Consider the following 24,604-nt stretch of genomic DNA (forward strand, 5'->3'; position numbering starts at 1 on the left):
GGGATAATAGTCAGGTGGTCGTGACCAACAGGCATGTATATAGGATGATAAATGCATAAAATTGAGCTTCATAAATGCATGGTGTATTTTGCTAAAACGACCAGCGCAATATACATTATCTCACTTAATACACAGCTGCTTGCCAAATAGTCGAAATTATTTTGGCCACAGAATGCCACGACTGGTCAAATATTCCAGAGAATTGTGTATTGATGATGAATATTGGTTAGTTTAACCATATCAGCAAAACAGAATTGAATTTTGCCATCATACTCTGCAGTCATCATTTCACAAGACAAATAACTGGGGCAGGGAATATCACCTCCTTTAAGGATAATCTCCATTGCTTGCTTAACCATAAATGTTTAGTTAGTTGATGTCTTGTTTTCTGATTTACAAGCACAGCGAGATCATGTGCTGTTAGTTTTTTTTTTTTTTGATGTGGATTACCTGTCAAACTCAGCATTGCCCTCAAGGAACATTCACCCTCATTGAGTTCTCTTGGGGAAAGTTCGTCTTCCTTTTCTGTGCTCATCTCACCACCACCATCATTGCACACTCAGCTCAGCCCAGCACAGCAAAATCAAACAGCAGCTCTGTCCAGTGAAAGCAAATGAGCAAAACCCATGGGCTGACTGGTATCAGATCAGAGCAAAAGGCTCTGTGCTGCGCTTCTCACATCGCAGAAGTCTCTGAAGATTCTGCCGCAGCAATTAAGGAGCTGCTGTGAAGGAGATGATTGTTAATAATGCATACTCTCAGCAGCAGTGTAATACTTTCAGATGTGAAGTGCACACATACACACACACACACTATGTTTTTTAATGCACAGAACAGGAAACTAATAGATGCATATGTGAGTGATCCATTATTTGTGGGTGGATCGCTGAGGAGGCATAATGTCAGCGTCTGTTTGAATGCTTTGCAGCACAAAGTTGTTGGTGTGAGTGAAGGAGAACTAACCAAGTTCTCCTGCAAGCTCTGTCATTCACAACTACCTTTAGTGCACACAAAGGGCTTTTTATCTCCCACAGAGCGGAGTGCAGAGAGCACACACTTCCAGCTGTGCAAAAACACAACCTATTTAACCTACTTCAGCAAGAGCTTCGCTGTCTCTTCAGCAACCTGGGAACAGTCTGTAAATATGTAACAGTCAGGCTAAAGCTAATAAGTGTATAGCCTCCTTTAGTTTTCATGTTTTCTGAATATTTGCCAGACTGAAGATGATTTTCTGGGTCAATGATGTGATGCTCATTTTTCTTTAAGTCATTCAAAAAATACATTTAATATGAAATTCATACATGCATTGACATGACTATGTCAATTCTGTGATGATCATGCCTTAAATTTTAGACTCTTCTACAAACATAGACATTAATTTATTTGGTCTAAGGCCTTAAAGTTGGCCGAAACATCATTGTTTATAAATAAAGTCAAGTATATGTTTGTAGAGTGAGTGTTGAACTTTTCTTCTGAAGTTTGAAATTCAAATTTTTGGGAGTTGAACCATCTCTGCATCTTGTTGAGAATCTGTGTATTTTACAGCTTTGTTAAGATTATGTTAATTTGTTGATGTAGTTCGACCATAGTGTCTCCACTTCCTTTCACTATAAAAAAGTAAAGCCAAAACATCCCAGTATAGCCACTGTTATCTTGCGAAAATTATGTCATTTGGAGCCTAAGTCGGTGCAGTAGTGATTCATTTGGAGCATGACCCCCTGTCCAAATACCCACACTTGCGGTCTTGGCCACTTAAGTTGAGAGCACGTGCACGTGATAGGAAATAAGTGCGCAAGACTGTCCCAGGTCTTAAAAATGCCAAAGTGCAGTGCCCTTAACGCAAACTAAATCCACACTATCCACACTCCAGAGTGGTATTCGAGGTTTGGTATATCGAATCATGCATCATGTTGTGGAAATAAATCGTGAGACTTTTTGCCGAGATCTCGCCAGAGGTCACGGAAACCTTTCCAATATAGCCTACATTAATTATTATTAACAATTATATATTAGCTACATATAATTTGGTAGTAAAACAAAGAGTTGCAAGTTTTAATGGTGCAAATGAGTAGTGGTGATAATTATTTTGTACAACATTTGCAACTGCGTTTTATAATTTAATTAGAAGCACCACATGTGTCATCTGTTATTGGGACTACTAAACAGACATTTAGAAGATGATTTTAAAATGCAAAGTATTGAAAATAAAAATAAAGCTCTGCAAACACTTGCATTTTTACAAACCTATAAGTGTGTCCTATCAGGTAATGAAAAGTTCTACACACACTTGTGGTCTTCAAGCTCATTTGTACACTTAGACCAAATACAGGAAATGCGTCATATAAGTAGTCAAGTGGTCAAGTGCAAAGACCACAAGTGGGGGTATTTGGACAAGTCTGCACAATAATGATTCCTTTGAAGCCCGATTCAGCGCAGTACTGATCATGAGCTGGAGCCGCAGTATCAAAGTTCTCATGACTGTGTGTCAAGGTCATGTGAACTTGAAAAATGTGACATTTTTAGGACAAACAAACGTTATTTCAGGTTGCGAATGATAATGAATAATTAATTACCTTTTAACATTATAACTTTTCTGATTCAAATCAGAAAATTCAAAGTCAAAGTAAAAATATGTAATCACTTTTTTAATGCTTACACCACATGGCATTTGCATAGTCAGTAGATTTAACCTTCTTATTAAGAATATTAAAAAAGCTTTTCAATTCCATAAGAAACCTTTATGAATACAAAGTGTTCATTTCAAACCTTTTAATTTTCTTTTCATGTTCTTATCATGAATGCAGTTATTTGTCATTGACTTGTTTGTGTGTTTTTCTAGCTGGTGGACAAGGAGCTGTGGCTCAGATATAGATGTGGCAACATGCTCCCTGCCAGTCTGCATGTGGCCAACCACCCTGTGGCTGACGGCCGCTGGCATCACGTCTCTCTGGAGGTCAACGGCTCAACCCTTAGACTCGCCATTGATGCCAGCCACTCCAACTCTGTGGTTCTGCCTCAGCCCTGCAGGCTCAGTCAGTCCGGTGGAGCCCTGGTGCTGGCCAACTCCAACCCCAGCACAGATGCAGGGGGACTGGGCTTCACCGGCTGTTTGGAAAGCATACAGTTCAATGGAGAGATGGTGAGAGGAGAGGAGGGGATGACAGGAACTGGCCCGCAGACCGGCAGACTCTTCGGGATCTACCAGTGCTGCCCTGATGTGAAGATCTGTGCCAGTAATCCATGTGAGAATGGAGGCACTTGTGTTGAAGACCCCAGTGAAGGTGGGAAAGCAATGTTACTCTTAGGGGGGAATATTTGCAAACACATTCTTCATTGTTTTACCTACCAATTCATAAAATATAATCTGCAAATTAGGTCAGTAAATCTGAATGCCATTTGCACAGTACAGCTGTCTTGTCTACACCTTGAGTTTTGACATATGGATGATTATATCGCTATATGAACATCATGAACACAAACATCTCTGTAAAATTAGATGCATTTATTTACAAAAAAACATGTGTAGAGATAATAAAACAGAAAAGGTTTGCACTGAAAATAATAAAAAAAATGAATTGATGACACTTCACAATAATTTTAAATCGTCACGTTAGTTAATGTATACAAAAAATAAAAACAGATTTAGGTTTTATAAAAAATTAAGTTAAATAAAAAATGTCATTAAATTAGTTAATTAACTAACAGTGAACAATATTATATTTACTACATAAATCAACAATAATCTATATTAATAAATGCTGTAAAAAAAAAATTGTGAGTTTAAAAATGCATTAACTTTAAATTAATTAAACGTGTCTATTACAGTGCTACTGTTGGAAAGTAAGCTAAAGAAAATCAAGGTACCTTAACAAATTGTTAAGCACCTTTTTGTTTTCAGTTCTTTTTCATGTTATACGATTGGGAAGTAGGGAATTAATTCTGCAGCAGTAATCAAGGTACCTTAACAAATTGTTAAGGGACAGCAAACAGAAATCCCGCAGTGTCTTTGGAGTATATATGCAGCAGAACACAGATATGGAAATAAAGCTAGGGAGATAATAATCTCCGCTGTATCTCCATTCAAAAGATTTCTCAATACCCCAGTGTCAGTCTACACTTTCATCTCAGCACAGAGAAGTTCCTGTGGAAAATGTCTATGTTATTTTGAACATTACTCTAAGATGCATTTTTTCCATCTGTCCTCCAGAGTTTCACTGTAGCTGTCCATCGCCCTACTCTGGCTCTCGCTGTGAGAACGGCATCCTGCCAGACGGTCCTTGTGCATCCCAGCCATGTTCTAATGGTTTGTGTATGCCAAATAATCAAGGGTACATCTGCAACTGCTCTGCACAAATCGCTGGAAACAGGTGAGACTCACAGCGAAGCTCTTGAAATCACACATGCATATTATGTTCTTGGTGAAGGAAGTCAGACTAATTTGCATGAGAATGAATACTCACGAAACACAGGTTACAAGCGTTATGTGTGTTTTCCATTTGCTGTGTGCTTTTGAGGTAACATATTAAAACATTATTGATTGTCCTCTTTCATATATAACACCAAAGCTTGAGCAAATTAGTCATGGAGTGAGAATTTCAATCAATAGATGTCCTTCTGTGTGTCTATCTCTGTGTGCATTAAAGCATAACACTATATTGGTCATCACAGCATCACTGTTTATGTACATCCCGAGACGGGAAACTTTGCAAACACTGTTTACTTGTTTAAAAAAAAAAAAAAAAGAATTTACTCTATCTCCAATTTATATTAAATATAATAGTCTACTCTACAGAAATTGAAACAAGTAATCAAATGTGAAAATAAAACATTGCATAGTCTTCCCCGTATGAATTAAATATACACTAATTTTTATTAAAATTACTAAAGTTATTCAGTGAAGAGCAGTGAATGATTCTCTCATTTTCTTTTGTTGTTTGATTAACATTAAATGACTTTAAACAGCAGCAGGTTTATTGGCTGCTGTCACTGAAAGAACACATCACCAACCAAATTATTTTAACTTAACACAAAACATAACTCACTTAACTAAAAAAAAAACAAACCAAACAATACAACATATACATATATTTATTTGTATTTTTCAATCTAAAAAATCGCACCAATGTTTGGCACCAAAACTGTTTTGCTCTGTTTCACTTTTTCTTTTTTTTTTAAATGCTGCCAAGGAAAGTTAACCGTAGCATTCTATAATATAAAGATATCTCAGATTAAATAATTTGTAATGAATTAAAAAAAAAAAAAAATTGTTATTTCTCAAGATGATAAGAGTTGTGGAAACACCCAGACGATAGCTTGATAACATAACTGTTTGCATACATAAAGAAAATTTAAAAGAAATGTATCTGATACACTGGACATTTGGAATGAGGAAGATATTAAATTTTCCATTGAAAGATAATTCATCTGTGGTATCTGTGACAGAGTGTGGGAATATCTAGATCAGTGTGGCCCACTCACACACTCCTACATTCAGTCAATTGTTCCTTCTCTTTGCAGATGTCAGAATGCATGCACTCCCAATGCATGTCGCGATGGTTTTGAATGTTCAGTTGCGGGAAACTCAATCCACTGTAAGCGCAACACCTCCCTTTCTTATGTGGAAATTGCAGAGATCTGTGCAGGCATACTGGGGCTTGTCCTCCTCGTCGTGGCTTTTGTGTGTTTCCGAAAACACTACGTCAGCCGCAAGAAGCACAAGTCCGGCTGCGTGCAGGATTCCAACGGCTACTTCCCAACATTGCCTAAAAACATGATGAAAGCAACTGAGATCAGCTCTCCTATGGAGATCAGCACACTGATTGGCACCACAGGTGATCTGGTTAACAGCCCATTTCGTTCCCTCAAACCTTGTGAACAGAGGGAGCTCGGCCCTCAGGTGGGCTCTCGGTCCCAGGGTCCTGTGATTTGCAGCGTGGCCCCTAATCTACCTCCTCCACCCTCCACCAGCTCTGATAACGACTCTATTAGAAAAAACAACTGGGAGCACGACTACGAAGGTGAGAACTTAAGTTTTATTTATTATTTTCTCAGCTTCAACAGGCACTTCACTTCATTTGGAATTTAGTCACTTCATAAAAGACGAAAGGGGTTGCAGGACAAATAGTTGCGTGTGCTTGTGCAGGTCAATGGAAAAGCATGTGCGGGTCATATTCAGTGATATCTTCTATTTGCTGCAGCACTGAGCACTTTCTCATGTGTTCCTCTTCTGAAAAGCTGTGGCTTAAAAACTGTAAATATCACATTTAAAATTGTGACATACTAAAATTCTCAAGCACATCCTTAACACTCAAGCATTTCAGAAACAGTTGAGAATTTAACTTAAACATGACTACTAATTCTTACTAAATTCAAGTAGTCAGCAGGACAGAGTTTAACTAATGCAGTGTCTCTGCTGTTTGTGGTACATCCAACATTGCATTGATGGAAAGCTTATGAGTGGATCACCATAAACTGTCATTAATAGTGCAAAAAACTGTCATGTCCCACTTGCTAGTGGATAACTCTGAGCGACATTTTATTAGTTCCATATATTTGGATATATTAGGTATTTTATTGGTTAAATAATAATATTAATGTAATGCGCCAGTGAGAGGAATTGTCTCCTGCTCTTGCCGTTAGGGATGCACAACACATCGATACCCATATAATTAGCGGATGCTAGTGGAGACTTTTATTTTATCAGTATGTCGATTTTAGATTAGTGCATATTTTGTGTGTTTAATTGTACGTTTATTTCCCCTTAGCCCTGCTGTCATCTTTCACTTAAAGTAAATCTTTAAATACAGTTTAATAATGCAAATCTCATACTATACCGTGATTCTTAAATTCACTTGTAGTATTTTTTAAAGGTTTTTATTTATTTAGACAATATAGAATAAATAAATAAATAAATAAATAAATACTCTCCAAAAGTTTGGGGTCATTAAGATTTTTGGTTTGTTTAAAAAAAATGTATCCTTCGTCAAGGACACTTTATATAGACACAAAATGCCACACATCTCTATTATTGATAATAATAATAAACGTGTCTTGAGCGCCAGAGAGATTTTTGAAGGTCTTATGACACTAAAGACTGGAATAATGACTGCTGAAAATTCAGCTTTGCATCACAAATATATTATATTTTAAATTATATTAAAAACAAGTTAAATATTTTAAATAGTAATAATATTGCACAATATTACAGTTTTCACTGCATTTTTGATCAAATAAATGCATCCTTAGTGAACTTCTTTAAAAACATGAAAAATCTTACCAACCCCAAACTTCTGACCAGAAGTGTATATCGAGCGTTTATTGTTTATCGGCCTTAACCTGAAAATATAATTTTAATATTGGTGCATCACAACTTGTAGAACTTTTGTATAAGTATAAATATCCACATGACTAAGTGCAAGTGAAATCAAGTGGTACAACTAGTCGACATAGACCTAACTCCTCTACTAATTACTAAATTGTGAACTCTCATTCACAGTGTATCCAGCTGATCCTGACTACTACGGCCGACCCACGGTTCAAGAATTCCCACAGTTTGACATTGTGGAGAGCACCTACTCGACGGCTTCCACAGAATCGCGCAGGAACTCTCGATTCGGAGGCTTTCCTTTCCCGCTGGACCGCGCCGACCGCCGCGCTCCATTACCCCCTTGTTACAGCAATCAGAATTTAGATGACTTCTTGGGGCCGGATGGTCTGCCGCTGCCCAGCTCTCAGTGCCCTAATGAGTACACTGCCATAAGCTACTACCCTACCCAGAACACTCACAGCCTGGAGAACGTCTCCAGTGGCTTTAAGAGGCTCAGCGTGCGTTTGAGCGTGGCACAGCCTTCCTACGCGGACGGCGACGGATCCACACGGCCTGGATCCACTAGAAGGACGCCTCGCAGTTATGCTGGTTCAGATATGGTGGAGAGTGACTATGGTAGCTGTGAGGAGGTCATGTTCTAGGTGACAAAAACAGGAGACTTCAGTGGATCAAAGGTCCCGTATGAGTGGGGTTATAGAGAGAACGCTCATCTCATACATATAGTATATGAAGCTCAACTGCTGAAAGCAACAGAAGCACTATCAGTATTAATAGTCACTTTCAGGGAAAACAAATACATCTGTATGAAATGCAACTTTCCTCATTGTTTGCCCTTTAGTAATCTGTAGAATTTTTGCATGACCTTAAAAATGTCTACGGTGTGGTTATAAATGATGTTATTAGTGTTTCGAGATAATGCGGCCTCATTTGGTATTGCAAGGTCAATCGCACCCCGTCCAGTTTGGTTTGAAAAAGTATGTTATTTTCAGCACATGTGTTAATTGACTGATTGTAGTGTTGCATGTCATTATCAGATTGGAATCCAGCTGTGGGATGGATGATTATTTTTGTAAAACATTCAAGCCCATATGTGCTCACTCAAACCAGTGTACTATGAAATTTGATGTTTTCAATCGTACCATATGGTGTAAACATTTTTCGCGATGCAAGTTATCTAGAAGCACATTTCACTACAGCTGAACAGCAGTATAGAGGTTATGCTGATTTGTACATGCAACTGAAGCAGAGGCTGGCTCCCTGCTGTATACATAAAAAAAAGTGAAAAATAACATGTATGTTTATGAAATATCAAATATAGGTCCACGGTAAGTTGATGTGTCATTGGTTGTTGGAAAATGTACAACTTTTTGACTTTTTGACAACTCAAGTACTCAGGCCTTCCAAGATCTAGTTTGTTTGTTCATCAGAACAGATTTGGAGAAATTTTGCATTATATCACTTCCTCAACAATGGATACTCTGCAGTGAATGGGTGCCATCAGAATGAGAGTCCAAACAGCTGATTAAAAACATCACAATAATCCACACCACTCCAGTCCATCAATTAATGCCTTGAAGTGAAAAGCTGCATGTTTGTTATAAACAAATCCATCATTAAGGCATTTTAACTATAAACTGTCGCTTCTGGGCAAAATATGAGTCTATATTGATACAACGTCCACACTCTTACGTTGGTGAGCAAGTGAAACAATGCCAGATTTCTTCAAATCTGTTCAGATGAAGAAACAGACTCATTTACATCTTGAATGTCTTGGGGGTGAGTACATGTTCAGCAAATTTTCATTTTTGGGCGAACTTTTCCTGTAAGATGTATCTGAATTGCTGCGCTTGGTGAATAGTAATTTTAAATCTGACCTCTGCGCTGGCTTTATCTTCTCATGCTGCAGATGTTTTGCAGTTTTAGTACTTTTCAGTGATCAAAGGAAACCAACGTTAAACCATAAAAAATCTCTATGCAGCGTTTTATGGCTCAATTATGCTTCTTGACAAACTGTCATAATGCTTACTAATCATTAAAAAATATGAAAAAAAAAAAAATACTGCCAAACTGAACTGATTGAAAAATATGTGTGTGTGTATGTGTGTGTGTGTGTGTGTGTGAACATCACAAACAGCTGCATTTTACATTCTAAAGCACTTCTGTATTTGAACTCCAACAAAGTAAACTTTATTGTACAAAAATATTATCTTAAATGAATAGGGATTTCCAAAGAGTACATTTTATTGGATGCAAAGATGAGCTGAATGCGACTGGCTTTAAAGACTGGTTTAGTAGACTGGTGCATGTGTCATCAAATGATATTGCATGTGGTCCCTTCCCTCATTGACTGCTACTTCATTGTAGTGTTTAGTGTTTCAAATGACACAGTACAGTGTTGATGTACATATTACTGGCAGCTGTTGCAAGTATTTGTAATGATCTGCCGTATGTTTGTGCAGTGGGTATGGTAAGTGTGAATGTAATTTTTTGAATTTTGAAAATTTAATATGGGATAAAACCCATGTTATAAAAGAGTTCCTCTGTGAGAGAATCTGTGTTGTCTTTGCCATTTCCCATCTATGTAGAAAATGCTATGAAATATATAAAATAAAACTGTTTAATATACAGAATGTACTGTGTTGTATTTTAATTAATTGTAATCTTATGAATTAAAAAAATCAGTAATAATTTTAAAAAGTCATCAGTCATTTTTTTTATTCAGCAAGAATGCATTGGTCAAGAGTGACAAAGACATAATATCTGCCTTTATAATATAATAATGTTTACATTTCAAATAAATTCTGTTCATTTAAACAAGAAACAATGTTGTTGTGCACCAAATACATTATAATGTTGATATGCCTAAATTCACCTATAACATTTAAAATTACTGTAACAATTAAATTATTATTTCATATTTCACAATATTACTATATTATTGTGAAATACAGCATTAAACTTCTTTTAAATGTTCCAATGGTGTATACTCAGAGTTTGGCAAAACTGCCAAAATCTCTTGTTTTGCTCCTCTGTTATGGAACAAGCTGCAGAATATTATAATGCTGGAAACACTTCCCTCGTTAAAAATCTTATGAACTAATCTAAAGGAAACATGTTTTAAGTAGTTTTTCTCAATCTGTTACTTCCCGAGTAAAGGGCAATTATTATTTTTTTTTTTTATGTGTTTGTAAATTGTTGTAATGTGAAACTTTTTGTGCTGCTATTTTGGCCAGGACTCCCTGAAAGAAGAGATTTTAAGAGATCTCGATGGGATTATCCTGGTAAAATAAAGAATGAAAAAAAAAAGACTTAAAACTTTTACAAATCTTACTGATCTTCTACTACGTGAGAGTGTGAAAGCCAGAGTAACAGATTAAACACACACACACACACACAAACACACACACACACACACACACACACACACACACACACACACACACACACACGTTACTCTGGCTTTCACACTCACGTAGCATGATAGACAGTCTTGTGGGTAAACTCGCTCACATCTGGATTGTTAAATACGGTGGCTGAAGCCTCATGCACACTGCTTTGCATTCATCATCATACTCTGCAAACAAAAAAGCCTGGTTATTAACGTGACCCCCAGTCATTTCTGGGTCAACAGATGGAGGGCAGCAGTGTTTGTGTACTCAGATTAGTGCTTTTGTAGTGCAGTTTCAAAAGAGGGGAGATGAGAAGCAATTGACTATGGAGAAAATACAGTGAATATCAGTGATGTTCAGTCTGTTATATATGGCATCATGATGCTGCACAAAATATTGGACATGTCAGGAGCCACACTAATCATGAATTTCAAATGTTTTGCACTTATTTGAAGTACTTAATTATTGCCATTTTTTCTGGAAAATGAAGCTAAACATGTTTTATCTTCGACACAGAATCATACTTTATGTAGTAAATGAGTGCACATGTTCTCCTACATGCCTTGACGCTGGTATTCTGTCATAAACTTATCAACAAACCAGCCAAGAATGGCAAGATTAAGGATAAAATATTTATTGACCTGGCTGACTGACAGATGATGAGTTAGTGGAATATATCAGGAGAAAATATACCATTACTGGCAACTTATCGTGAGCCGTAAACCCACACCTGTTTCTTGAACAACCATCATCACAGCAGTCAAGCATCATCTTAAATATGCAGAACACAACTTCTTGAAGCATTGTAAACTACATAAGGTGTGCAGGAAAGGCATGATGGATGATGTGAAGAGTTCAATTATTTCTTATTAAACTGAAATTGAAGTAAAAAGTTTTTTGGAAAAACTACATCCTGGCTTCAGTCTTCATTTGCTGCTGAATTGTGTTAACGCATATAGAAACACAAGGAGAGCAAGAGATTGATTGCTAGAGTCAGTTTATTTTTAATTAATACTATAGTAGTTCAGTTTCCTTTACATCTTTAACTAGATGTTAATTTTTCAATTGAATGGGTGACCTATCCTCATTAATCAAGCAAACATTTGCCTTATATATATAGTGTTTAAAGGTGTTGTTGGTCAATGTTTTAGTCAATAAGCAAGTAATAAAGTGTTTTGTTTTTTTCTTGCACAACTGATTTTTTCCCCCACACAATGGGAAAAAGTAACTATTTTACAAGATATGGACTTAGAGGTGAATCGGGAAATATTTGTGAATTGCCATGTGATGGTTAAATAATTGTCAACGATTTTAATGATATTTGAAACAAAAACCTAAAGTTGTGATGTATTTGTTATTTATAATTATATTATGAAGCGATGACCGTCCGATACCAAGCAGAGCAGCGTAGCCTACTGTTGCTATGGTTTCCTCCTCACGCGACTTCTAGTCTCGAACGCATTTGGCTATAACTATACAATCTCATTAAAGTTTTTAATGCAGAATGCATTACATAAAATATTTACATGTCATACATACTTTAAAGACTTCCAGCATTGTGTTTCGATGTTTTAGGGGCGCGTGAGAGCGCGCTTTAACTGCGCTTGGCAGGCTGGAGCCATCAGGTGCGCGCAGATGATCAGAACATCCTCAGCATCAGCATCCAGCTTCACACAAAGCCAACACATCAGAGCACGCGCGGATATAAATGGCACGTGCCTCTGGATCTCCAGCTGCGCTTCACGACGGTAGCCTACTGAGAACTTCTAAAGTTTTGGGAGGTGTTTATCCACTATTGTAGCCTATTTATTTACTGACAGCTTTTGTAGTCAGCATTGTGAATGAGGGATGCACGGTTAAGAAGTGAATGAACGAACACGAGTTTTGTATTTTATGTGTCAGATTTATGAATGGGCGTCGTGACAAGCACAGAGTGCTTTGTAAGTTCTCACGACCTACTGAAGAGACGCTGGATTACAAACGTCTCTCCGCTTGTCAAGCAGGATTTTATGTCTGAGAACGAGTTTGAATCGCAGCAATTTTATTTGAAACGACAATTTTTTTTTTCGTTCATTCACGATTTAATAACTGCTTTCCTTTTTATCATATCGACATCCCTCTATGGCAGCTGTAGTAAGAGCGCACCGCTGAACTGGCGCGCTCTCCGCACCTGCGCGGTGTCTGGATGCGCCCGCTGCGCGGTAGATGCCCGTGGCACGGAGGACCGGACCCCTCTCCGCTGTCCTGTGATGATGCATTGAGGATGGTGGAGGGAACGGACGCCCCTTTGAGGAACATTTCGACAGGAAATCGGGACAGCAAGTACCTTTCTTTCCCCTGGGTGTTGACTTTACTCTCCAGTGTTCTCATCACTACGATTATAGTAGATGTTCTGGGCAACCTGTTGGTCATTGTATCGGTCTTCAGAAACAGAAAGCTCAGGAAGGCAGGTAAATGTCTTCATCTCTGTAATTATTCGTGCTGACAGTCTGGCGAGGTTTTCTGAAGTATACTCGTTATTAGAGATTGATATCACTGACTGATTCAGAACAGTTTTAATTTTTTCCCCTCTGTTCTTTGATAAATTAGAATAATCTGCATTATGAATATTTATTATTATCACCTGGTCTGCTGGTCTTTAAACCTGAGCAGCTAAAAAGTGCCCAAAACACCCAATAAAACAGACAGCAGACCAGACAAGTAAGACCAGCAAGTCAATTAATCCAGACTGGTTTATCATTTATTCACCTGGGTTATTAATATTTTTTAATCTTCTTCTTCTCCTTTTATAATAATAATAATAATAATAATAATCGTTATTATGAATAGTAGTAGTAGTAGTAGTAATATTTTCATCAGGGTCATTATTAATCTTTTTATTTTTATTTTTATTTAATTTTTATTTATTTAAATTATTGTATTTACTAATTTATTTAATAATGTTAATGTTAATATTTTATGCTGTTATTTATTATAAAAACTCAAAGATTAAAAAAATAAATAATGACCCTGCTGACATTATTCTTCTTCTTCTTCTTCTTCTTCTTCTTCTTCTTCTTATTATTATTTAGTCTTCTTTTTTACTATGATTAAGTATATAACAAAAATTATAATTGGTATTATTATGGCTATTAATAATAATAACAGTTATTATTATTACTATGATTGTTATTATTATTATTATTATTATTATTATTATTATGGAATAATATATAATCAATAATTATGGCTATTAATAATTATAACAGTTATTATTATTACTATGATTATTATTATTATTGAATAATAATAATAATAATAATAATAATAATAATAATAATAAATCATATAAATAGTCACAGTTTTCATCTTTGTTTTGGACTTCGTTTTAAGCAAAAATAAAAAATAAAAAGTAATAATAACAATAAAAAAAGAAATAAAAATATAAATATTGACAACAAATTACTGTTGAGACATTGATTAATTATGCAAACCACACCTAATTTTTTTAAATTTATTTATTTATTTATTTTTTGGTGGTGTTGTTCGGTGCTATTCCTTAGAGACCCGTTAAATGTTAGTATTCATCTACAGACCCTTTATTAAAGTACCAATATCTGATTATATGTCTGTCTCTGCTCATTATTTAAGATTCAGACACATCAATGATTTCCAGATCCTCAGCTACTTGATTACAGAGGTGTCAAACTGGAAAGACAAAAGCATGGTGGTGTGCAGCTGCTGTATGAATGCCTCTGCATGCTGCCCTGTTAACACTGTCAGATTTAGTTTGAGTTGCAACATCTCAATCCGTCCTCCTGCCACTGGTCTTACCTCATGAACACACACAGCACACAGCCTGACCTTTTCCTTTTGGAGATTTAAGCTTTAAGTGGTTCTAAGGTGCAGTTAATTTGTCTGACCAACTAATGATTGACCTTTAAAAAATATAAGCACAAAGAAAATGTAAAGACAAATGAGATACACGTCTCTTAATGAGCTCAGCCTCAGAAATTTTTGCATGCTAACCAGACAGACAGAGATCCTGTAATACTTTGGCTATTGCAACAAGTGTATTTTTTTGATAAATAGTTCCAGACAGAAATATCCTCTTAGGTGATGTTTAATTCTGCTGACTAATGTTCGCTTACACAGAACAATACTAAACAAATTGTTGTTTCCTCTTAAAATGAAGCCATTCAGTCCATTTGAATGCAGGAGCTCACACAGTGCTGGCAGTGAGACAGATTCATGAACTCCTGACACACCTCCAGTAATTGAGCTCCATTGTTTTGCTGCTATGTGATGTTTGTGGATGTTTTTGAGATACCATCATAGTTTTGCATATCATTTGATGTTGTATACTGTCTTGGTGTGATTATTATTATTATTATTATTATTATTATTTTATGCATCAGTATTTTCATCATGTTTTCTAGTAAAAATATTAAAACATCCTTAAAAAAAAAAAAATAATTATATATATATATATATATATAAGGCATTTCCCCACTTTCAATTATCTCTACGATTGTGATTTTTTTTTTTTGTTGGCACTTTCTGAGTTTGTATCTATATATATAAAAATAGTATGAATTTCAAGGCATTGGGATAGATATAAACCTCAAATTGTTTTCTGAGTTTGTATCTCACCAATCTGTGAAAAATATTTTTTTTTTTTTTGCACTTCTGAGTTTGTATCTCACCAATCTGTGAAAAATAGTATGAATTTCAAGATATAAATGAAAAAATTATGAACTGCAAGATATAAATGCAGAAATGGGAGATATAAACTTCAAATTGTGAGATATAGATTTGCAATTCTCTTCATGTATACATATATATTTACATTATTGATTTATTATTTCATTGCTGTTAATTTCAAATAGAATTGTGAGATATAAATTTAAAATTGCAGAATATAAACTTGCAATTATGAGAATAGAAGTCTATTTTTTTTTTAATGTTTTTATTCCATGATGAAAAAACAAATGCAAGATTTAAACTAAATTTTGAAAGAAAAAAAAAGTCATAATTATGAGAAAAACTAACTAAGAACTGCTAGAAAAAGTCATAATTCTGTTTATATATTGCAATAAATTTTTTCCTCAGAATTGTGAGAAACAAAATCTGAATTGTGATACAATTATGACTTCTTTTTTTTATTCAGTGACAGAAAAGGCTGAATAAAGTTTGTTTTCTTGCCTCACTGGCAAGTGTCTTGTAAGCAAAAACATACAATCTACATACTAAATGTTAGATTTAAACTGAAAACAGTTTGCTAATGAGGTACTTAATTTAACCTTATACTTAATTTAAGGTATATTTTCTGAAAACGCAAAACTCAAAAAAAACATATGCAACATAACATCTCAAATGAAGTGACAATGCTGTCTGTAAGGCTTTGTATGTAGCTCTTTAAATGTTTTCATTGTGAACACTTATAGCTAGCTGACACAATGCAGGCACTGTTTAGTGTAAATTCTTTGTATGTCTCTCATGACTCTTCGTAATGTTTTCAGTTGTGAACACTTATAGCTGAAGGCTGCACAGCACTTAGTTTCGTCACCTGATGTTATTATGTCAGTAAAAAAAGTAGCCGATCCATTAAGATAGAGGATCTGGGGGTTATCACGGAGAAAGCGGTTTACGCTGTTAATCGTGATGATTGATTTATATCATAATTATCAATGTCAACACAGGTCCTGACATTTCAGACTGGGTGATGCACAAGTGCCAAATTCAATTTGAGTCCCATTTATATCATAATTATCAATGGCCAGCAAATTAATTTACTGTACTTATATTCATCAAAATTTAGACCTCTATTCTTGTGACACTGCTGCTGATACAGGTCACAGAAAGCACCTCCATGACAGAGTTCATATGACGAACAATCCAGTCCATCAAAATGCACACGTCTATCAGTGAAAGAGTCTACTACTTTGATCACCTAACTGAACTCCCAGAACAACGCTGCAAGCTTGTTTCTAAATGACAGCCTGCAGGCATGAATTTACATGTGTCTTGTCATCACAGATATCTGTCGAGCGAGACCAGGTGATCTGTGAATTAACTGTGCAGTGCTACCTGTGCAACAGAGAAAAACAAGAATCCTGCTAAGCTAGAACTAGAGTCCTTCATTGTGTCTTCATATCATTTGTCACTTTTGCAACAGAGATTTGTACAGACACTTTTCCACAGGATTGGATCTGAACTGTCAATTATCAAGAGCCTCTAATTTCTGCACCGTGATGACTGTGAAGAGAAGCACCATTCTTTGCTTCACCCAAACAGACCGTTTTCATCGAGTCCCTGTTTGAGCTGATACTGCCTCATGCATGAAACACAGTGGTGACAAATAAAGTAACAATTACAGCATTAATTTGTTAATTTGCTGGTGATTGATTGAGCTGACAAGAAGAGAATATGGCAGTCTGGTTAGAGCCATTCAGAAAACGGGTCTTCGTAACAAATCCAGCCCAATTGCTATTTAAAACTAAAACCACGCCAAAACAAGCCAAAATGTGGTTGAAATTGCATTCCTTTTTTAAAACCGTGGCAGCAGTATAAAAGCAGCCCAGTTACACAGAAAAACTTTAAACTTAGCATCATTGGTTTACACTTGCACATTTAGTCCTGGTTCGCTTAGTCATTTTTAACCCTTACCTCACCAGCATTTAAAAAAAATAAAAAAATAAAAGATCAGAATCAGAATCAGAATCAGAATGATAAGAAAAAAAAAAAAGATTTGCCAGTCACTGCCAGCATTTTTTTAATTTTAACAAAATTATCAAAGCCTCAGCTTTATAGAGAAAAAAAAAGCTTCTACTGCTTCATGCATTTTTCTTTTTTTTATCAACATTTGAATATGGGTTAGTTTTGAAACAAAAACATTATAAACAAAAAGCTAAAACTGCTTTGCGTTTTTTATGGATCAGCTGGGATAAAACATAGATGGAGTAGATCGCGTCCATCAACACATGTGTCATAGGTGGTGTTCATTCACCAAAGTTGAGTTTTATATACTGATTAATGAGATGATACTTATTTTAAATGCATCTGTCTATATTGCTTGTTTCTGCTTCTTCTTCACTGTGTTTTTCATCCAAAAAGTTCTTTCAGAAGATGTGTAATAGCAGAAAATTCCGTACCACACCTAAAGATCTTAAAGGCATAATGAATGGTCACACACTGGACAGTTTTTACACCTGTATCAAAAGATCTGTAAACTGCTGTTGTGCAACATGCATCGTTGTATGTGTCACATGACAGTTGAAACTAACCAGAGAGCTTCTAAAATGTGTTTTAGCATTTTGGCACACAGAGATTTTAAGGAGTTCGACACATCTATGTTACATTTTGTCCATTTAGAGTTGTTTTTAGTTTAGATGTCTTTAGACTGTGTTCGTTCATACAGCACCAAAATTTGTTTGGAAGAGAAACAACACCCACCTTTCAACGCATCTTGGTCTACCTTTGAGTGTACCAAGGTAGATGGCAGCATTCACATTTATTCAAATGAAGTGCAAGCAATTGTTTGTTTTAACTGAACAAACTCTGGTTTTAAATTATGATGTGTCCAGCATCACACACTCATAATACCTCTGCTGGAGGAGGGTGAAAATCATTTGCAATAAATGTGTTGTTCACGTAGTACAAGTCCGGCCGACATGTTAATACAGCTGGATGAGAAATGTGTGCTCTGTAATTCAAAAAATTCACTGACTTCAGCCACAGAAGTGGATGTACAAGTCAATACATCACTGTTTTATGGAGCATCTACAGTAGTACATGGAGAGTTGAAAATTGGAATTTTAAATAGATAAAACCATTTCATTAGTATGTTGGTGTAAATCTGAATTTTATTATGAAAGTCAGCCCACTTAAGAGACACCACACAAGCACTAAATGTAAAAGCCTCATGTTCAAAGCGCTCCACAGGTACGGATGTGATTTCATTGTTTTATTAGATTTTATAATCTCATTGATGTAGTTACACAGAACTAGCAAATCTTTTCATTAAAGAAGAAAGGCCAGTCATTGGTCTTATCATGTGTGCGATCTTGAGCTGCATGCGCTACAGCTGTGAACATTGTAGTGGAGTATGAAGACATTGCTCAAACATTACAGGATCCAGTTATACCGTGTAGGTCATTGCTTTGAACCTCATGGATTTGTCTTCTCACGGTTTGTTTTTGATAATTACAGCACATGAGGTTTGTTTGTGACTCATATCAAGCACACCTGTTTGTTTTGAGTTTATCACTCAGATTTGTCACTGACATTTATGCAAAAGTAAAGAATGATAATCCACACATGGAAAGCTATTAGTTTCAGTCACACCACCAAGGCAAATAAGAGACTTCACCATGCCGGTTTAAGACTGTTAACTGCTAATTGGGGTGATTTGTATGATTGCATGCTGTTTTCACGTGTCAGTCGGGTGTGATGCAGGTCTATTGCATTACAGTCTCAGGCCTGAAACACCATGCTAGTACATGAATGCAAACTTTGCATGCTCAATTTTACGACTCATTGCATTCTGAAAATTGTCTGTAATACCGGGAGACAATAATCTCAAGAACTTGAGCCATTAATGCCTTGTAACCAATTAAATTAAACACATTTTTTTTATTATTAATTTCTTTTTTTTTTTTTTTTTTGCAATTTTTATGCTGCATGCATGCAAACAAAAATCAGAATACAAGACTTTTTGGGTCCAAATGGTCAAGGTACCAATCTACCAATGGGACCAACCTGAACATGCTAACATGTTTTTAAAACAACACTGACTGTGAAAAAACTACAAATGAAACACTGGCAAATCTTGCCTTTCTCCTTCTTGCCACAGGGGCACTGTAGTGAATGTTAGTGTACACTGTCTTTTTCTTCTACTATCATGGCAGTATTAAATAAATTACTTTATGGTGTATTTATTCTTAATCATGAGATTAATGTTTTTAAATTACACATCACCAGTGTTGGGTGGTAACTGATTACATATAATACAGATTACAAAACAAAAATTTCTAGCAGATTTCACACACAAAAATAAAAAAAAATCAAAAGTAATGTTAAAATAAACTTGAATTTTTACTCCAATAATCTTTGTTCTGTTTACAGAAAGAAATGGCAAGTAATGTTAAAATAAACTTGAATTTTTACTCCAATAATCTTTGTTCTGTTTACAACTTCAGAATGTGTTTTTTTTTTTTAATTATTATTATTATTATTTTTTATTTTCATTTTTTTTTTACTGTGCATAAAAAAAAAAACCTTTTGTGGTTTTAACCTCTTGCCTATGCATTTTCTTGAGAATACAACTACTTTACATTTTGGCAAATTGGTGGCTAATTTGAATGAATTTGCAGGATCTCATATGTTTTATATGATCTGCTTACACTCCACTGACATTTAGATTTAGGAACTTTCATTCTTACTTTTTTTTTCTTCTAAAAATCATACATTTCCGTATTAATGACATTGTACGAATTCCTATGCAGTCGCCACCTCATAAAAAGTTGTGTTTTCTAATGAGATCAGATTGGATCTTGCATAACTACAAAGCAACTGATTACAGCTAGTTACCAGGACAAATATCTTAACTCCACATAGTCCCCATACACAGAGTTTTCACTTCTCGTTTTCTCTCGTTTTTACAGGTAATGCCTTTGTGGTGAGTTTGGCAATAGCAGATCTAGTAGTGGCCATCTACCCCTACCCGCTCGTCCTAACCGCCATCTTCCATGACCACTGGATCGCTGGTGATATTCACTGTCAAATCAGCGGCTTCCTCATGGGGCTCAGTGTGATCGGCTCTATTTTCAACATCACAGGTATCGCCATCAACCGCTACTGCTACATCTGCCACAGCCTCAAGTACGACAAGCTCTTCTCCAACAAGAACACAGTATGCTATGTCGTCCTGGTCTGGGCACTGACTATCCTGGCAATCGTCCCAAATTGGTTTGTGGAGTCTCTGCAGTACGACCCGCGCGTCTACTCGTGCACCTTCGCCCAATCGGTGAGCTCGCTCTACACCATCACGGTGGTGGTGGTGCACTTCATTCTGCCCATCGGCATCGTCACATACTGCTACCTGCGCATCTGGATCCTCGTCATACAGGTGCGCAAACGGGTCAAGCCCGACAGTCGGCCCAAGATTAAGCCTCAAGACTTCCGGAACTTTCTCACCATGTTTGTGGTGTTTGTGTTGTTCGCCGTCTGCTGGGCTCCGTTGAACCTCATAGGCCTGGCGGTGGCGATCCACCCCAGACTGGGTCAAGCCATACCCGAGTGGCTCTTCACTGCCAGCTACTTCATGGCGTACTTCAACAGCTGCCTCAATGGCGTTATATATGGAGTGCTAAACCACAACTTTCGAAAAGAGTATAAAAGGATTATACTTGCTATTTTCAAATTTAATTGTTGAGTTTTCACAATGAGACAAGCACTGCGTCTTTCTTAAAATTTGTAAGTTGTAATGATGCATATTTTTTTATATTTGAGCGTATTTATTGTTTGCATTTTGTTCTACTAAATATGGACATATTTAGTCACACATATGAGTCACTGTATTTACATGCTTAAATTTGCACAGAATGATATACAGTATGTTTAATTTGTGTTCCTTATTTACACGATCATCTACACAATATGTTCTTATTTAAGAATTTAATTGGCATCTTAATGTAGAAGTTCATGACACTAATCAAAACCCTTTTTATTGAATTAAAATCAATGTACTTGATTTATTGTTAACATTCACATGCTTAAAAATGTAGATAAACCTTATAAAAACATATTTTCCAAAAAATATTAGTGAATATTTGAAGTACTAATGGAGCACATGAGAACATTTTTAATTTAGGAGACGTGTGAGAGGATTTTCAGGTTATAATTAAGATTATGATTAAACCTAAATCTACATATCATTTGATCTCAATTTAATTAACTCAATCAATTTAAATTTATTAGGGTGACAGAAGTCACATATTTGGAGAGACTTGGGATGTATTATTAAATAAGAAAATATATCTATGTTACGAATGAATTAAAGTTAGCATATATTAATGTGGATGTAAGACAGGAGATTTTGATAGACTACATATGAGCATATTTTTGCAGAGCTAAATGAATTTACTCTACTGTATTATCTGATACCTCAATTGCAAAAAAGAATGTATGACTTACACTAAATTATTTTACACAAATGTAATTGATAATTAATATTAATTACATTATTAGTTAATATTATAGCTTGTTTTCTGGTTAAACACAAAAAATGGATCACAAGTGGAGCGTTATAGCAATTTATTAATCCATTAGGTTCATGAACTTGAATGCTGCAAAAAAAAAAAAAAAATGCACAAGAAATATGAAAGTTTTTTTTTTTTTGCAACGGAAAGCACTTTCATGTATCCTTCAAATATGTGTGTTTTTGTGTGTAAAAATGGAAATCAAAAAGTGTAATACTGTGTTATTTGAAATCTCCAATGCACAATTTCTGATCAAATATTTATCAAACTATAATATTTTTTTATGTAAACATTCCTACGAATGCACTGGGAATCTGAGTGCTGCATTCATGTTTAACAGTAAGAAGTCTTAATAAAATTTAATCACTGTGCAACATATGTTGTGAAATATTCACTCCACTGTGTGGAAACGAAGGGGCATTTTACTTATAAAGAAACTTTTTCTAACACTGGGTTGTTTTCATGGACACCATAAGTACATTTTTGACAAGACGTATGTTTTTTCAGTCAGTGCCTCAAGTGTCTTCCACACACTAAACACTCACAAGTCAACACACGTTAGAAACTAACACTTGCCCTGGGCAGTTTTCTTCATGGTGTGCTGCCAGTCATCATTATCCATTCAGAGCAGGTTCAGCAGAAGAAACAGTATAGATCTCTGACAGGGAGCTTTGTGGGTCAGTGAGGACAAATAGCTTGTAGACGGGGGATTTATGCCTCAGGGGTTGAGAATAAAACAGGGAAATGTCACGCAGATGCTGAGACTCACACAAAGCCCAAATCACAGTAAAAGTTAGCTTATAACACTCCTTAAATTATGCTCAAAAGAAAGTCTGTCAGGAAGAGCTATGGTCAGACATGTTTAAATGATTGTTCCAGGTCTAATGTAAGTTAAGCTCTGTCGACACACAGCACCATTACTACAGAAAATCATTGAACATGGATCGCATTTACAGTGGAAATCTACGGGGCAGGGCAATTTATATTAAATGTTAAAATACTTGTGTGATATTAGTGATGGGGGCTTTTAAAACTGCTTCATGAAGCTTCGAAATTGTTGCATTAAAAAAACAAACAAAACAACAACAGTGATTCATGCACGCATCCAAACTACCAAAGTCATGTGATTTCGGTAAATGAGGCTTCATTATGCCATAACAATTTCAAAATTGGAATAGTTCGCCACTAGGGGGCGATCTCCGTGAACCCACACACCAGTTTACACCTGATCTCGAACCAAATTTGTTGACATTTTTTAAGGAAAGCTTTGTTTAACCAAAATTAAGAAATGTTTTATTTTTTGGCCTGATAACCAAGCTAATGTTATTTTATTAATTTACAAATTAATGAAATAACATTATGCAGACACTTAATATTGGTATTAGAGGACGTTACTTGCAATTGGTTTGTAACAGGTGTTTTTAATGCATTTATGAGCTTAATTTTCCATCGCATCTTCACCGTTCTGACCATCACTATGTTGAGTGCTTCGAAAAAGTGAATCGTTTTGAAAAGCAGTTGGTTCAAATGATTTCAATTTCAAAAAGTCGGTAACACTTTATTTTAAGGACTAATTTTCATTATTAACTAGTTGCTTATTAGCCTGTATATCACTAGCACATTGGCTGTTTATTAGTACTTCTAAAGCACATATCAATAACTTGTTCTGCATGACCATATTTTAGATCCCTTAATCATACTCCACTAAACTTATCTACCACCTTATGATTAATAAGCAGCAATGCTTTTATCCGTAGCAACATACATAAGAGGAATATAACAAGTGATTCAATGAGAAATGATGGAAGAGTTTCAGAAACCATTCTGAACAGTACAAGGCAGAACACTGAGATTTTAAGGTATAGTAAAAGCATTGAAGAAACTTTTTTGTTGTTGTTGTTACTTATTAAGCTTGTTTACAGCTGGTAGACCCTGGGACTTTCTCATGAGTCATGACATGCTTCACATTTTGTTGATGTCAAAACTTACAAAATTAATCTGTCTCTTGGTAGATATTAGCCAAATTAAACAGACTATATTAAATACAGCTTCACTTGCTGCGAGTATAAATATGGTTTGTGCCAACCACAATATGTTCTGTGTGGTGAGTTTCTGCCTGCCGAGAGCATGAAACTGTGAAATTGCACAATAAACCATTTCTGTGTTGGGTCTCCACTTGATGTTCATCGTAAAAGCTGGGTTTGGAAGCTAAATCAGTTGATGATGTGACTCCTTAAATAACACTCACTACTGTATGGAAGAATATCAACATTTTAACAAAAATACATGTCCCAATTTCTACTTTTAAACTCAGAGGAATGCCTTTTCCCATAGGTCTCCAAAGTTAGTGTATTGTAATCGACAGCATGCCACAGACACTATCCGTACAGCTTAACTTGTACTGAACCAGATAGTACTTGACCTTCATTACATCCTGCAAACTGTTAGAAATTGGAGTTCCTTTGTTGCCGTTTTGTAAAAAACGAGCAGCTTAAAAAAAAGCAAAGATATTCAAGGCCCGAAACTACATAAGAGAACATAGTCAAACTTGACTTTCGTCCACACTGTATTTTTTCCCTTATAAATAATGACAGCCTACCATAGCAATTTCCTTTTGATCTGTCGAAGTACAAAACACTGTTATTGCA

General features: G+C 35.7%; 2 protein-coding genes across 3 annotated transcripts in view; both read left to right on the forward strand.

The window, feature by feature from the left end:
* The window catches only part of LOC109062480 (protocadherin Fat 2-like), a 46,896-nt gene extending 37,512 nt beyond the window's left edge, over positions 1–9,384 (forward strand). Inside the window, exons 21-24 of one of the 2 annotated variants that reach the window (XM_042770354.1) lie at positions 2,840–3,281; positions 4,208–4,367; positions 5,518–6,017; positions 7,496–9,384. In XM_042770354.1, the coding sequence (XP_042626288.1) occupies positions 2,840–3,281; positions 4,208–4,367; positions 5,518–6,017; positions 7,496–7,968 (1,575 nt within the window). In that variant the 3' untranslated portion in view covers positions 7,969–9,384. Of the gene's footprint in view, positions 1–2,839; positions 3,282–4,207; positions 4,368–5,517; positions 6,018–7,495 lie in introns of those variants that run through there. The other variant, XM_042770355.1, reaches the window with a different exon arrangement.
* A 2,980-nt stretch (positions 9,385–12,364) lies between these two features.
* On the forward strand, positions 12,365–21,818 carry LOC109101651 (melatonin receptor type 1A-like). The gene is made up of 2 exons (XM_042770357.1): positions 12,365–13,166; positions 20,361–21,818. Exons 1-2 carry the CDS (start codon positions 12,902–12,904, stop codon positions 21,128–21,130), a joined length of 1,035 nt encoding a protein of 344 aa, XP_042626291.1. The 5' UTR covers positions 12,365–12,901; the 3' UTR covers positions 21,131–21,818.
* Positions 21,819–24,604: the final 2,786 nt, after the last annotated feature.

Source organism: Cyprinus carpio, chromosome A14 (genome assembly GCF_018340385.1).
Source record: "Cyprinus carpio isolate SPL01 chromosome A14, ASM1834038v1, whole genome shotgun sequence".
Lineage (NCBI taxonomy): Eukaryota > Metazoa > Chordata > Actinopteri > Cypriniformes > Cyprinidae > Cyprinus > Cyprinus carpio.